General features: G+C 40.1%; 1 protein-coding gene across 6 annotated transcripts in view; it reads right to left on the bottom strand.

The window, feature by feature from the left end:
• LOC144526998 (solute carrier family 12 member 7-like) overlaps positions 1–5,496 on the bottom strand; it is a 36,415-nt gene extending 30,919 nt beyond the window's left edge. For 2 of the 6 annotated variants that reach the window (XM_078264804.1, XM_078264808.1), the window contains exons 1-2: positions 5,267–5,496; positions 4,690–4,911 (exon numbers count right to left, since the gene is read on the bottom strand). In XM_078264804.1, coding sequence (XP_078120930.1) covers positions 4,690–4,834 — 145 coding nt within the window. In that variant the 5' untranslated portion in view covers positions 4,835–4,911; positions 5,267–5,496. Of the gene's footprint in view, positions 1–3,616; positions 3,671–4,689; positions 4,912–5,266 lie in introns of those variants that run through there. The other 4 variants (XM_078264805.1, XM_078264806.1, XM_078264807.1 and 1 more) reach the window with 4 other exon arrangements.
• Positions 5,497–16,403: the final 10,907 nt, after the last annotated feature.

The raw sequence follows: 16,403 nt of genomic DNA, 5'->3' as shown, positions 1-16,403 counted from the left end.
GTATTATCACACTAGATCACACTGTTGTCGGCTAATCTTTATTGCCTTGAAGAACCCAAGGCCCAAATGTGGTTCAGAGATCAGTGAAGAGCCGTTAAAAAGTGTACTGTGTGTGGACGCACATGACATGGTGTGGATTGTAGCAAAATCTAGCATGCAATGACGCGCTGGGAAGTCCCTCAGCGGGCTCCAAGCCAGAACCTCAGTCCTTTAAACAAACTGAAAGGATCTTTATCGAAAATCTAAAACCCCTGTGTGCAGAGGTCAGGGCTGGGTCTGCAGCTACTTTCACCCATGACGCAAGGGAATGTATTAAACTGAAAAAAAGGAAATGGGGAAGTAAGACGACTTCTCTGTCTTCGTTTGCACAGGGATGAAAATGTATCTCAACAGACAATGTCACAGATACACACCATGATGTAAGTACATTTAATCTAAAAGAAGAAGATACTGTATGTCTGATCACAGTGTCAGGAACATGGCGGTATGGCTGTTGTGATTGCATAATCAGTGAAAATCCTTTTTTATCAAAACATGTCACAGTTGCTGTGTCCATTCAATTGTCAAGTGACTTTTAAGCAAACTTTTGAAATTGCAAATTAGGCACTTTTTCATCAACTGGTTTGGTACTGTAGAAAAAGTAGAGGTTGCTAACTGAAAAAATAACTTTTCAATGCCATCCAACCTATCTACAAGAGAAAAATTGAGTGGCCTTTAGGAATTTGGATCAATTGGGCAAGTTTTAATTGTTCTTTTATGTCAGCTAGTATTAAAAATCCAAGGGAAACAGACTATTTGTATGGTTTTGTTCACAGCCAATCGCCACCACAAGCGTTCTTCGATTTAATGTGCTTGTGCCCACTACAGCAGTAGTAATCTATTGCCTTCATGTTCCACTTCCGGGATTGCTCCGGTGCCGCAGGAAATTCCGCCGGATGCATGTATTTTCCGTTTCCTTCCGCTTTCTTTGTGTTGGAATTTTAAATTTGGTGGATTAATGAAGACTACTGTTAACTGCTCCTCAGATCTCTGCAGAGTAAATTGAGACAGCTAGCTAGACTTTCTGTCCAATCTGAGTTTTCTCTCGTACAACTATTTTGCAGCGGCTCTGTGTTGAGTATAGCACTGCCCATGACTATTCTGATTGGTTTAAAGAAATACCATTAAACCACAGCACGTTTTTCTCCCATCCACAAATTCTATGTGGAGTAGCCAGACCCTCCTTCAGCGTACTTTGGAGGAGGGTCTGGCAAAGCGAGACTACCGCAGTAGCTACAACCTATATAGTCTGCAGTGTGGTATGGTGTGGTGTATTTGACAGAGTTGGCAGTTCAGCGTGCCGAAAAAACTTCCATTCACATGATGGGTGTCAAATGAAGTACTCTATTGGAATCTGTATCACTTTAAGAGTACTGGTATTTTAATTTTTTAAATGATACCCACCTACCTGTGATTAACCTAAAACCCTAACCATGCACACCCTACACAATTCAGTGAGTGACTGAGGCATTATACGTAAGTAAAAAATAAATAAAAGGCAGTTAGCCTACCCCACCAGCTTAACACATGGGAAACAATGCTACATATGATTAATATCCATTTCCACATATCTCGGAGGATTTTAAACAGAGTTAATAAAATAGTTTGACATTTTGGGAAATATGCTACCTAGCTTTTGGGGTCTGGTGGTGGTTAGAGGAGAAGATTAATACCATTTTTTGTATGTAAAGATGAAGCTACTTCAGGAAACCGGTTAGCTCGACATAAACACAAAGCCTAGGAACATGAGGAAACAGCTAGGCAAGCTCCATCAGCGTTTACAAAACGTACCTACCAGCACCTCTAAGTCCGTTTACATTGAACAGAGCTAGGCTAGCTGTTTTCCCCTGTTTCCAGTCTTTCAAGATAAGATAATAATCTGCTGGCCGTAGCATTATATTTACCGTCCAGACATGACAGCGGTATCTCTGCCTGAGAGCGGATAAGCGTATTTCCGGAAATTTCAGACTATTCCTTTAACAATTATATTACCCTGTCTTGCTTTTACTCCATTCTCTCTGCTTATTATAACCTTTAATTCATCTTTTATTTATCTATCGTTATGTAGTTTTTTTTCACATTTTTAAATTAATATTTGATATCGGATGATGACGTCTATCTTGAGTTAAGAAACTTTGGATGAGCATATTTCACCCAAATTTTAATCTTTGGTTTGAATTATAAAAATCTATTAATACATAAATAAAGGTTTCTTCAAGACCTGCAAAACCTAAAACGTTTGTGTTGTATGCTGCCTAAGGAGCAATACTACAAGCAGAAAGTGGAACACTTCGAAACATGACACTGGTCATAGGATACGGCTTTGGAAAATGATGATCCTGAGATGTTATCGTTTATACAGATGACATCTTGTCTTATCATCACTGTGTGTGTGTGTGTGTGTGTGTGTGTGTGTGTGTGTGTGTGTGTGTGTGTGTGTGTGTGTGTGACATTTCAAGAGCTGCACGTTCTGTGACTTCTGCCTTTACAATGAAAGAGTAAAAGTATCCACTGTACTGACACTAATAAAGGCGTTAATAATTAAAGGGATAGTTTGGTTTGGGGGAATTTGCCCACAGAGAGATGCCTTTTAATTTATTTTCCTAAAGGGACACTCTATAAATTTTTCACATCAAGTTTAGTTTACTGATCATGAACAATGAGTACTACTCACCCTGTGAAAACAGTTGTAAAATGTGTCTGTGGCTCTGGGGGAGCTCTTTAATATGGCAGGAAAATGTGGCACGAAAAGGTTTAATGGCATTTCTTTAAACTAATCAGAATCGTCATGGGTGGCGCTAAACTCCCCACAGAGCTGCTGCAAAATAGTCGTGCGAGACAAAACTCAGATTGGACAGACAGTCTAACTAGCTGTCTCAATTTACCCTGCAGAGATCTAAAGAGAAATCAAAAATAGTCCTGATTAATCCACCGAATTTAAAATTCAAACACAAAGAAAGAGGAAGGAAACGGAAAAATCATGCATCCGGTGAAATTTCCTGCGGCACCGGAGCAATCCCGGAAGTGAAATGTCAAGTATATAGACTTTATCTGTTGTAACATGTGTGTCCATTTTTCATTACTGTACAAAATGTGCTGTTAGGTTTTTGTATTGTCAGCATTTTAGAACTAAAACAGTATTATATCATACATCTTTTTTATTATCTTAACAAAATAATACATTCACAAAACTAAATTCTGTATTGGAAACCTTTATTGGAAGTTTTTGTGAATGAAATGCAACAATACTATCCAGCACTCTACAAAGCCCAGAGCCTTAAAGACTCTTCTGTTATGTACATGTTTTAATTGTATGATCTGCTGAAACATTTTTGTTGTTATTTGTTTTGCTGGGCAGGGTTGTTGCTAAAACTACAAATTGTACTTCCGCATGAGGACGGACACAAAGAGTATAAAGGCGGATCGAGAGAGAGAGCCGCCACCTTCTCTCTCTCAAACTCAGACCGAACTCAGATTATACTGTCAAACTAGGCAGTGGTTAAATTTAAACAACGATTATGTAATTGTATTCCCTATTTCCGGCCTAAAATGTTTTCAGAAAGATATTTGTGCTTACCGTTTGGCTGAAATACGACAGTTTGTAAACAGGAAGTGGGCGCCACACTGTTTCCTGTATTGCGAAAACGGAGGCTTAAAAAACTCAGATGAAACTGTAAAACTAAGGTGCACTGATTAAATAAACCAATAATCTGTTACTGCATTGCATATTTCCTGCCTTAAATGTTTTCAGAAACCTATTTGTGTTTACCGTTTAACTGTAAAACCAGATCGTTTGTTACCAGCCGGGCGCCATATTGATTCTGTGACGTGATTGCATTGCGTCACCCACCAGCGGGAGTTTTTATTGGTCCGATGCGGCGCGGTACATTCTGGTAGTTGTAGGTTTTCTACCTTTTGAGCAAAAGGAAATACCACAGCCATGATGCACCAATTAAAAATAATTGTTGCGCCATTCTACTACATAGACAGCCCAGTTTAAGCGAGAGAGAGAGAGAGAGAGAGAGAGAGAGAGAGAGAGAGAGAGAGAGAGAGAGAGAGAGAAAGAGAGATTGATTCTTAAAATCAGATAAATAAATGTGTCCATGATCAATTAGTTTGACTTTCTTTGTAAGAAATAGCTGTCATACACTTTTCTTCAAATTGAACAATACTCTAAAAGGACATGTTGTAGAATACCATGGGGCTGAGATTGGCATGAAAATGTGGAAAAATCACATAGGCTAGCCTACATCTTTGCATTACAGCCATTATAAAGCAAGGGGGCCCAACATCAATTTGGGTTGAACAGAACTAAGTAGGCTAATAATACACCACAGTCCCCCACTCACCAGTGAAGCTCTGCAAGTTCTAGTTAGTTTAACAATGTCACACTTAAAAGCATGTGTCTGTGTGTGCGTACAGCATGTTCCTGCCAAAACATGTATCTGACTGCTTGTGTCAGTGTGCATCCGTTTGTACTTGTTTAAATTATACAATCACACAGAGTCTATCAAACATACACATATCTTTCACCCAGTGCATTCTGGGATAGGGTACAGCTCCCCTGTGACCCTGAACAGGAATAAGAGGGTAATGAAGACCTCCATAAGTAAGTGTATGAGCATGTTTATAACGTACAGCTATTCTTACCTGAGTGAGGGTCTTGTAAGTTGTCATCATCTTCCTCCCCAAAAATCTTGCCCAAACGGACAGGTTTGCTGCTTCCAGCTGCAGCCGCACTGTTGCTGCTGCCCTCGTCATCCTCCACTGGCACTACAGTGAAGTTGGTGGGCATCTTGGCTCTTCAGTTGTCTGGAAAAAAGTACGAAGGGGTGTCCAGTGTTGACAACCAGGATGGCACTAGCTCTTAAACTTTCATACCCACAGGGGAGAGAAAAAAACATACAAAGTAAGTCAAATCAAGACACTGGTGAGGCATTTAAAGCTGTAGTTTAACCTCAGCATGGCACTCATTCTAAATCTTTGTTTCACAACTCTTTGTTGTGGGATCCAGTGTTCTCTAAACTCAGGGTGAAAGTGCCGCCTCCTGCACATGAGACAGGCCAAAGTCCTGAAGGGTTTCTTCACTCGCTCTCCTTGTTCCTTTCCCTCCCTTTTCTCCCCACTGCTCCAAGACTATTGCCCCATGTGACACTCTATTTACCATACAAGGAGAACTCTGCAGCTCCTCCCATTACTTTGATGGTCCCATTTCTCTCACTCTCACCTTTGTAATGCCAAAAGGTAGGAAAACAAACTCGTATATAATCAAAAATCGTGTCGTATATAAAAGTATCCAAAGCATCAATAAAATCCAATTTGACTGAAAGCCAAACAGCTGGCTCGTATTTAACGACCCAAACACAAACTTGTTTCTTTCCTGTTCTTCTGGCTTTGGTTTTGTTTCCTCTTCTCCCTTCCCTGGTAGTATCCGTCTCTGGTTTCCTCCAGGTAAACAAAATGGGTGTTACCTTTCCCACAGTGCATTATGGGTAGCAGTGAAGCACTCATGTTCAGCATAGAACGACACCACATGTGCACATGCATTGTGCCTGCAAAGGAAACACCTTGAAAACCTTGGACACTAACTTTCCTCCAGCATAAATTACAATGGACAGTCAAGGGGGAAAAAGATCGAGCTTTGAATAACAATGGAGACAAGTCAACAGGAATTGTTTTCTGTTTGTGGGAATGATCATTTTATTAGCACTCATTCGCAAGGTTTTCTTTAGGAGGGACATTTGTCTTGATGTACTGTAAGCTTATTAGGAAACCTCCTTAAGAAAGATATAGTGGAAGTAATAGAAAGTGAGTACTATTTACAGCATGCATGTGTAATTGTACGTCTCAGTTGAGTGTCTATACTCTTACTTATAATAAAGTAAATATAACCATTGTTGCCGTCAGGTTGAAAGTTACTGTAATACAATAAACACTGTCGTTCACTAAGGAAGTGGTCTTTTGTCATTATTCTTTCTTTATACCTTAGTTTTCTAGTGTTTACTGGTTCATCATGATAACAAAGCCTCACCTTAGCTTTTTTTAGCTTTGAACATAGACATACAGTATTAGCAAAACCATAGCCATAGCTTAATTTATGTTATTCTACCTAAGCTTAGTTTATATTGTTGTAGCTCAGCTTAGTTTAGAGTAGTAAAGCCAAACCTTCCTCTAAATACTTCAGAATAATTTTATCATTAAAATGCAGAATTGTGTCGTTCTCGAGTTTTACTTTGATGCTAAACTGGCAATAGCCATACAGGTGCTAGCTGGTGATAGCAAGCCATTTTGCAGTGTGAATTCCACACCGCCATATAATACTACCTATGATTTCTACATAGTGTCACCACGCTTTCCTTGGTCCATGACACTAACTTTACTTTGGATCTAATAACTCTTCCACTTTACATAACCCATAACACTGGTGACTTTCTTCAGTGTATTGTCTTTATCCCGACAGAGGAATCGATACAGTTTAAAACTATCACGTTGATCAATTCCCCAATATTTTCTCACTAAACTTAACTAAACACAGCTGTGTGGAGTGATCTTGAAAAAACTGGAATGTAACAGAGTGTCTGACTGCATTTTTAAAATACAAGCTGCCCAGATGTTTGACCAGATGTTTGCATTTAAGGACTAGGTATTCGTCCCCCAGGCTTATTTAAAAAAAAACAAAAAAACTGCTGAGCCATGTAATAATTAATATGAAATATAGTGTGCCATGAAATGTAGACCTTAATAAACAAAACCCTATTGAAACAGCAGTGAAAGCAAAAATGTCTCATGTTTAACCTGCAGACACCCTACTACAGCAGGCCTCATATCAGATAATCTCCCAGTCACAAAAGTCACACAGGATACCACAAAATTAAACTGCTATTTATTCAGCTTTGTTTAAAATTTGATGTACAACGGAGCTATGCATATTGTTTTTCCGTTTTCAGCTTTAATCTTGGTGGCAAGGACCTGAGCTTTAGGAAATGTGAAATCGGCATTCAGTTTTCATTCTTGTTGGCCTTCTGACCTTTACTTTAACCATTCATTTGTTTGTGACGTCACGTTGTTATGACTCTTATTTTAAAGAAGTTATGAATCTTCTTCATCACATACTAACAGCATCAAGTAATAGTGGCAAGGTCTGCCTGTGTACTGCCAGCAGAGGGTGCTGTAGGTTCATGGGGAGCTAAACATTTAAGTTGCAATGAACAGAAACTGAGAGATGTTAGGTCAATGTCCAACTAACAGGGAGGATATGTACGGTTTGAAAGCCACCAGTGGGGGAATGACTGCAAATACTTTTTTGTTTTTTTTAGCAATATCATGTCAGGTCATAATGAGCTGATAAACATACTTCAGTCGACTTGTAACAAGTATTAGCACTATTGAATGCAATTAATGTTTTGTGCTGACCTCTAATCTTCCTGTGAAATGCATATATATTAACAAGTATGCATGCTTGCTTATAGAGGTGTTTAGCAAGATGCAAAACCTCAAACGTCCTTGCTTAAAAATGACAAACATTTCTTAGCTGGAATCAGCTTATCATTGGTGATATCACTTGGCCCATGACTAAACTAGCTCAGCTTTTCCTTCGTAGACAAACCTGCCATTTTATACGCCTCAGATGGCTTGTGAATGTTGAAAAAAAGGTAAAGCGAGAGAGTTAGAGGTGAAATCAAATCCCTTTAGCAAACAGCAAAAGGGTCAGTGCTGACGCAGACCCGGGAACAGGCTGCCCTCCCTCAAGACTATATTCTTAAGTGGCTAGATTCTATTTGCAGCATTTTTACCTGTTTACTGACTCCCCCAGTCCAAAACCAGGTAGCTGTGCAAACACACTGGAGGTTTTGGACTACCTCTTGTGTCATCGCGCGCAGCATACATTTCAACTGCCTGCACTGTGCTGTCAGACCGCAAAACGCAATATCAGGGCAAAAGGACACGTTTGTCAGGACTTGGACACTTTTTTTCACTCTGTGGATTGGCTTCAGTATCCTAATTTCTGTAATTATCTAATATGAGGATACAAATTTGAAGTATTAATGCTGATAGCAAATTAATTGCAGTTTCCATCCAGATAAAGCAACATTGCAGTGTTTTGTTGAACAATGCACAGGCTATTACAATGTGTGGTTACATTGTAACCTTGGTTCTCTGAGTGAAGAGACTTAAGCTATTTTCTCATAAGAACTATGGACAATGTCCAAAGAATCAGGTGTGGAACTTGCCTTTTTGCACATGTAGCACACGACAGGAGATTGTCCGTGTCAGACGCAATCTCACTCAGTGGAAGTTCTCTGTTTGGTTTAGGCTAGGGGGTGCGCTGGGTGGGGTAGAGCGTGCAGGAGGCAGGATATGATGCAAATTACACAGGGTCACATAGCTGGTTCATATTTGGAAATGGTATTTTAAAGGAAATGGTTAAATAGGCAGAAAGTACATATAGCATGGGGGCTTCGCAGCCCCCCTGGAAGTATACCAGGTTTTTAAGCCATTTTCACAAAGTGGCCTAACTGTGGACTTACAACTTCCACGTCCATCACGTGATGCCATGTGGCCCAAAAAGACTTTTGTCCCATAGACTTACATGGTGAAAAATGTGGATAACACTGTTTTCTCTACAAATCTAATATTGAACATTTTTGTGGCAAAAGATAATTTGATTTATTCATTTTTTAATCTTTTTATGAGAACTTTTCAAGAGTGTAGCATTTGTTAAAGGTTCTGCAAAGGCACCACTGTGGGCATATTATCCTTAAACCATATTATTCTAAAATTGTAGCTTTTCATTTAATAATAAATTGGATGCTTTGGCCAAGTAGTGTACTGTATAGTAGCATTGAAGATCATATACAGTGCCTACCTTGTCCTTACCCTTCATCTTTTTTTTGGGACATGCCCACTCTACGTACAGCAATACCCAGAACACCCAGTAGTATTTTCATTTATTTCATCTCCCTATTTCTCAAACTCTCAATCCTTTTTACACACATATACAGTCTCACAAAAATGTTCTTTCAGCATAGTGAAAAAACAAATTAATGAATTTCATAACTATTAAAATGAAAATAGTCTGGTCATTGGTGTGTGTACTCAGCCTGCCGTAAGCGACAGGAGGGCACCAGGCGAGCATGGCCAGCAGACAGACAACTATTTTTGATACAAGTGGAAAATTTCTACGGGGATTCTATGGTGGTGGGCACCAACAGCAGAGGATCAGGGGGTAAGAAGAAAGTCTGTGAATCTTGTGGGACTGTGGGAAACAGTGACCCTCTGCCACACTCTGCTGGCACTGGAGGTCTGCATGTGGGTTACCAACAAAACGGGAGGAGAGGGAGAGCTGCCAAGCCCATAATTTGAGTTTGGAATCAGTATATGTGTGTGGGTGTGTTTGGCAGGTAGAAGGTACGGCGCTCTGGTGAAGCCAGAATTTACCATTCTTAAAATGCTTTTATGCTGCAAAAAATAAATCTTCAAATTTTGTTTTTGATGAACTAAGTAGTACAATCTGGTATGGGTAAAATCATGTCAATGATCTTCTTTATGTCAGCTTCTTGAGAAATTAAACAGACAAGATAGACAACTCCTCTTGTACCCAACACTGTCCATTGAGAAGTGTAGTAAGGATGGATAGAGGAGAAAAGACAGGGGCTGCTGGCAAAGGGAATGAAGGATGGAGGCAGACGAAGTCTGTAGGTGGAAAATGAGGAATGAGTAAAATACAGAGTATAGATAAAAACGTGGGTGAACTTACAATACCTCCAGTTCCTTCTATAAGACAAACAAGCACCAGTATGACTACAAATGATAAAATACCAAATGCACTTTGGGAATTTGTTCACCTCAATCTGTCTAAAGCGTATTCCATCTGCAATTAGTCAGCTCAGACTTTTCAAATGGGCACTATAAAGTGTCATAGAAAATGAGTACAAAATGGATGGAAAGGATACTAGTCCAGTCATTTTATGAAAAAAAGGTAGAACAAATTGCAACAGAAGCAGAGATAAGATTTGGGACTGGGTCCGTGGGACTGTTTCTGGGGAATGAGTCTGAGGGAAGAACAGGAGACAAGGGTAAGGAGAATGCAGAAGACAAAAGGTAGGTCCTGTTCCCCATTTCTGCAATAATAATTAATAGAGGCTGGTTTAAAGTACTTCTTCCTGCCTCTATGTATTAATGCTCATGGTTAGCTTAAATGGGTTCCATTCAGACCTTAACATTAAGTATTTTACTGTAAGATGTCAACAAGATTCAACAAGACATTTTCACCTGGCTACACCCAATGTTTAGACCTGTTGTGGTATTTATGAAAATTAGCACGTATGTAATTAGATTATGCACCATTTGCCCATGTTAACAAACAATTTCAAGAAACTTGTAATACATTTTTGTTTTTTCTTGATGTAAGTAATCAACTCAGTAATTTTCATGTTGATATCTAAAGGTTAAAATGTTTACCCTTTCACATGAGAAAAAGAATGAATAGGCGTATGAATAGACTATATTTGGGTCTTTTTCGAAACTTTCCCCTAATGGGATTCTTCGGGGCTTTTTTTCCCCTTACTCAGGACATATTGTGGATACAAAATCAGAACAAAGTGAACAAAATTGAGTTTGCTTCTGTTGCAATTTGTTCTGGGTTGACCCCCATCTTGGCTTAAAATGACTAGACTACACTGGAATCACAGACTAGTGGGTTAACTGAAGTACTTTTATGCAGGATGGCAGATAAGATGACAGAAAAGAAGCCAGCAGTTGTAGTTTTAAGCAAGACAAGTAGAACAGGGAGACTGGGATAAGGTTAAAGATGTACTGATTACCTGCATTGAACTGAGACTGCTTTTGACTGCTTCGATAGATTTCCATATTTCTACTTCAATAGTTTTACACATTTGTATCCACGCTAGAGACATGGCTCTGGATGGCAATGTCTGTTGTTTGGTCCACCATTTTGGTCCAGACTGAAATACTTCAACATCTATTGGAGGGGCTGCCATGAAATTTTACACAGACATTAATTGTTTCCTGAGGATGACATCTTTTTGCTGATGCCATGACTTTTTCCTCTGGCACCACCATGAGGTTGACATTTTAGTTTTTTAATAAAATGTCTCGACAACTATCAGATGTATTGGCATGACATTTTGTACAGACATTTAAGGTCCCTAGAGGATGAATCCAAATTACTTTTGTGATCTTCTGGCCTTTTCTTCATCAACAGGTTAAAGTGGTCACTCATCCAGTGACACAAGACGGATTGGCACAAAAGTCTGTACAGACATTCATGTTTCCTAGATGGTGTATCCTAATAACTCCAGCAGGGCTGTAGTCCGGACTCGAGAAATCTTTTCTATAGTCTCAGACTTGTCTCGGACTCGCTGGTATTTGGACTTGGACTTGTCTGAGTCTCTGCCACTGGTCTTGCCAAATATGGCTTTTGGTCTCAACCGAGTCCAGGTGTCTTTATTATGTTTATAATAATATTGGAGGGAAAGTGAAACACAGCTTGGACGGGGATGTTGTTCGGCTTTTCACAAGTTTAGACAGCTAACTAACGCTAGGCCGACATTTGCTAACATTAGCGCAACAGCGTTAGCCTAGCCTTCGGAGTTTCCTATATCTGCGTCCACGTTGTCAACATAAGACGTGTGGCGTTAGTGCTCCTTTTGTACCATAATTTTATTGAATAAAATATTAAGCTTCGCTGCTATGAGATGGGTGGGTTTTTGTTATGTTACACACAAAGCTAACTGGCTATATGTTAGCCTGTACGTATGCTAGCAGACATTAGCTGACGTTGCCGAGCCAGCCAGCAACTTGAGTAGCAGTAGAGTTTCGGCGAGCTAACCACGACAGTATTGTCACCCACAATCGACCTCTGCTGCTAAAAGCAGTCAACCTGCAGTGATGTTTGAAATGGAGATACACATATAGTGCCTTTTCCCAGAAATCCTGGCCATTATTTTTTTATCGGTCTTGATTCGGACTCAAACCTTTTTTGCACTCTGTCTTGTCTTGGACTCTAACCTTTTTGGACTCGGTCTTGTCTTGTTCTTGACTAGTCCTGGTCTTGGACTTGTCTTGGATTCGACAAAGGTGGTCTTGACTACAGCCCTGAACTCCAGTGATCCCCTGACTTTTTCCTCAAACACCACCAGCAGGTTGACATTTTTGGTTTGAAGTGAAATATCGCTCTACTGGATGGATAGCCATGATATTAGGTACAGACTTTTCATCTACCACCATCAAATTTCAGTTTGTCCAAAACTATAGCAAAACAAATAACATTCCCATCAGCCTCTGCTGTACTTAGTTTTTAGTGCTAATTAGCAATGCTAACACATTAAACTAAGATGATGGACATGGTAAATTACCTGGTTGTCACTGTGAGCATGTTAGCATGCTAAAGTTAGCATGTAGCTCACAGCAGGGCTGTGAACTCTTAACCTTGTTTAAACGGTTATAATAAGACACACAATATGAATTCTGATTCTAAAGTTTAAATGACATTTCATTGTTATTTCTAAATGACAATAAGAAGACAAAACTTAATTACCCACATAGGCTATTACCTATTCTATATACACTATACTTAGAACCAACATATTTAATCTGGTGAATTCAGGCTTAAACAGTGTATCTTTGATTAACCATAGTGTCTTTATATCAGAGAAAACTGTGTTAAACTCATAAAATCCACTCATCTAGACATTTAAACAGAAGTAGTTACCAAATATCATTTTATGATTTTGAGAAGCTTCCAGATCTGTGTTGTGTCATGAGAAAGATGAGTGAAACAGTCTACAGTTATAAATACACCTCAACCGACAGAAAAGCCAGCAATGGGGAGATGATTACCATGATTTGCCACCAAAACACAGCTGCTAACTATGTTAAAATAATAACAACGTCTAAATCTATGAGTGGTAGAGGGCTGAGATGAGGAAGTCCAACCACACACTCAAACACCAGCACACACACACACATTGCTTCTCATTCTGTCCGCAGTGATTGTTCGCCCACATGCACGGTGTGTGTCCGCCCAGGATTTAACCGCCTGAGGAGCCCGCTATATAGCATGAGAGTGATTTCACAAGTCATATTTAGAAAGTGCCTCACTTCTACACATGCCGGACACATGCAGAACTACACATTCATCCATGGAGGTGTTTTCACACATAAACACACACACAGACATGCACACACACATAACACACATAAACGCACGCACACCGGTGTGTTTAAGGCATAGCCAGCTGTGCCCAAATTTCAAACATATCTTAAAAACCCTCATAATTGCCAGGTCCATTTGACGTTTCTGTATTTTACTGACCAAAACACACAATCAAAAAGGTTTTATTGCTAAAACTGGCAACACAGGAGTGTGTTGTTAGACTTACACAAATACCAGCCATGACTATTTATTCATTTGCTATGAAAATAATCTTTCCCTTACAGCTAAATGTTGTGGATTAAGTGTTCAAGGCCTGCAACTAGTATTATTTATAGGAATCATGAGATGACATTTATGACTATAAGTGCAAAATATAGAACCAAAGTAGGGTGACTCAGTTTAGTTTGGTCTGAGAGTGAACATTTGGAAAGCTTCGGCCCTGACACAGATTTAGTGAAGCATTCAGTGTATGCAGTGGTTTGCTGAGAAGTGTGGCTCACGGAGGGGAGAGTACATCCTCAAACCCAGTGGGGGCCCCCTCAAAGATGCCAGTTTATACTGTGCTAAGTTCAACACATCAAGGTCAAGGAGCTATGTTTCCTTTATTGTCAGGGGGGTCAGAATTCCTAGCAGTGCACCTGGGCCTCTTGGAATACTGCATACGCTGCCATGTTTTCACAGAACACATATACACAATATATGTGTTGAATTAGTTAACAGTCCTCAATCAGAAAGTGATCTATAGGTTGGTTGTGCAACCAGCTCATAACGAGAGCAAACGAGGAAGTGAGTTGACAAAGTATAAGTAAGGCAAATTCCACGTGTGGAGGCAGATGGGGCGGTGGATGGTTCAAACACACACAGGGCTTTCACTCAGGAGACCGGGGTTTGTGTCCCATGTGAAATCATTTGTAACGTATTCCGTTACGTTACTCAATCTGAGTAATGTAACGTTCTGAGTACTTGGATTACTTCCACATTGAATTGCATTTTATAAGTGTAGGAATGCGGCCATCACATACAGCTTGCTAAAGAGGCCTATTCTGGTGTGTTCTACTGTTCCAACTGGCTGAATGTGTACCTGAACAAGCAGATATATTTTTGTATTTGTATTCCCGAACTGCATACTACAAAAATCTAACCTCAGTCTAAGCTACCACGAACTAATTTTAGCTAACGTTAGCTAACATGTCAAACGGGGCTAGTCTTTCAACAGCTCTGGGTCTAGTAAATCAGCATGTAGGAGAATGTAAAGTTGCACGTCAACTATAAAATAGCAAGGTGACCAGTAAAACTACAGCAGACGACTACCCTTGGCTAAAAATACCTTACTTTAAGATGCTTCTTCAGGTTGGAGGTGGAGTCATTTGGACGCTGAAAGGAAGTTGGTTGCTGGCAAGCAGAAGTTGTACTGCAGTGCACAGTTATATTTCGTTCTGTCTTCTCTTTCTTTAATGTGAAATGCTGTTTGAATTTCCAAGATAGAAACGCATTCCTGCCCTGGCTCTGTTCCGGCTCCATCTTTACCTCTATCAGTGATCACGCAAATAGCTAATTTTTTCCTTTTCATATTGGGGCTTCTGGGAAATGCATGGAGTTGCGAGAGTGAATCAACCCGTGAAACAGAGAAGTATCGTCATGTAATCCATTGATTTCAACAATGTAACTGTATTCTAAGTACCAACTATTTAAATTGTAACTGTAACGGAATACAGTTACTCATAATTTGTATTCTGAATACGTAATGCTGGTACATGTATTCCGTAACTCCCCAACACTGTTTGGGAGTCATTGGCAATCAACCTATTCTGTCGTTTAGGTATGAGGATGTATTGCCTATTAACACAGTATTGATTACTTTACCAGTAGCTGTTTCAATAGCTACCACGTCGGCTTGTCTATTCACATGAGGAGTGCAGTGAGACCCTGCTGATCCAAGCAGGTAGGCAGGTGGAGTATCGCTTACTGTCTGAAAAGACCTTTAGGCTGTGGCTAGTCTATATGGGCTTTCCTTTCCAAGATTGTTCAGGTGCCGCCGGAAATTCCACCGGATGTCTCTCATTTCGGCTGGATGTCCGTTACCTTACGCTTTCTTTGTGTTGGCATTTTAAACTCCGGTGGATTTATGAGGACTATGGTTAACTGCTCCTCAGATCTCTGCAGGGTAAATCCAGACAGCTAGCTGGACTATCTGTCCAATCTGAGTTTTCTGTTGCACGACTAAAACAACCTTACGTACACATGTTCCACCAAAACCACCAAAGTTCCTTTCCCGAGGCTATTTTGCAGAGGCAGCATTGCTCCGTCGTTGTGCTTAGCACCGCCCAAGACGATTGGGATTGGTTTAAAGAAATGGCAATAAACCAGAGCATGTTTTTCTCCTATCCCGGAAATCTGTGTGGAATTAGCTAGACCCTCCTCTGCAGTGCTGTGGAAGAGGGTCTGGCAATGCGTGACTAGGCTGTGGCTAGTGACTTCCTTGAGTTTTGAAATTATCCTGAGGTTGAGCTTTAGAGTTGCAGGTAGGCAGAGATTTTTTTGCACAGAGCCAGGCTAACTGTTTCCCCCCTGCTTCTAGTCTTTATGCTAGGCTAAGCTAACTGCCCCCCAGCACCAGTTTCATATTTAACAGACAGACATGAGAGTGCTATCAATCTTCTCATCTAACGCTCTTCAAATGATAGCACATTTCCCAGAATGTCGAACTATTCCTTTAAGAAACCAGTATCCTAAAAACTGTAAAGACTGCCTGAATGACAGTGAAAATCCTGCTTTTCTGCTGTAACGAACTGGGTGGCTATTTGTCTGACCAAACTAGCTGCCTGTCTGATTGACTGAGTTACTGTATGATATACAATTGTTGTCATACCATGATAGTGTATGTTTTTGTGTATTTGTGTCTTTAAGCATCAATAAAAAAAAGTTATGACACACAAACTGAATTTCATGCGGATGAAGTGCTGCCTGCCTACTCTAAATGCTTCGAAATCCTCTAATTGACTGACTGTTTTATGACTGACAGGCTGGCTAACTGACCTGAGCAGTTCACAGGGGACCTGTGCCAATGGCCGCCTCTGCAGCAGGGTCCTGTGAATTTTGACAGCACTGCGATGCTTGCCTATTTTCTCCAGGAGACCTGGCCCAAACCCAGTTAGTATATTTAATCTCGGTTCATAGTTTTTTTATG

Source organism: Sander vitreus, chromosome 12, assembly GCF_031162955.1.
Source record: "Sander vitreus isolate 19-12246 chromosome 12, sanVit1, whole genome shotgun sequence".
In the NCBI taxonomy this organism is placed as follows: domain Eukaryota; kingdom Metazoa; phylum Chordata; class Actinopteri; order Perciformes; family Percidae; genus Sander; species Sander vitreus.
This window is presented reverse-complemented; position numbering and strand designations above follow the sequence as displayed.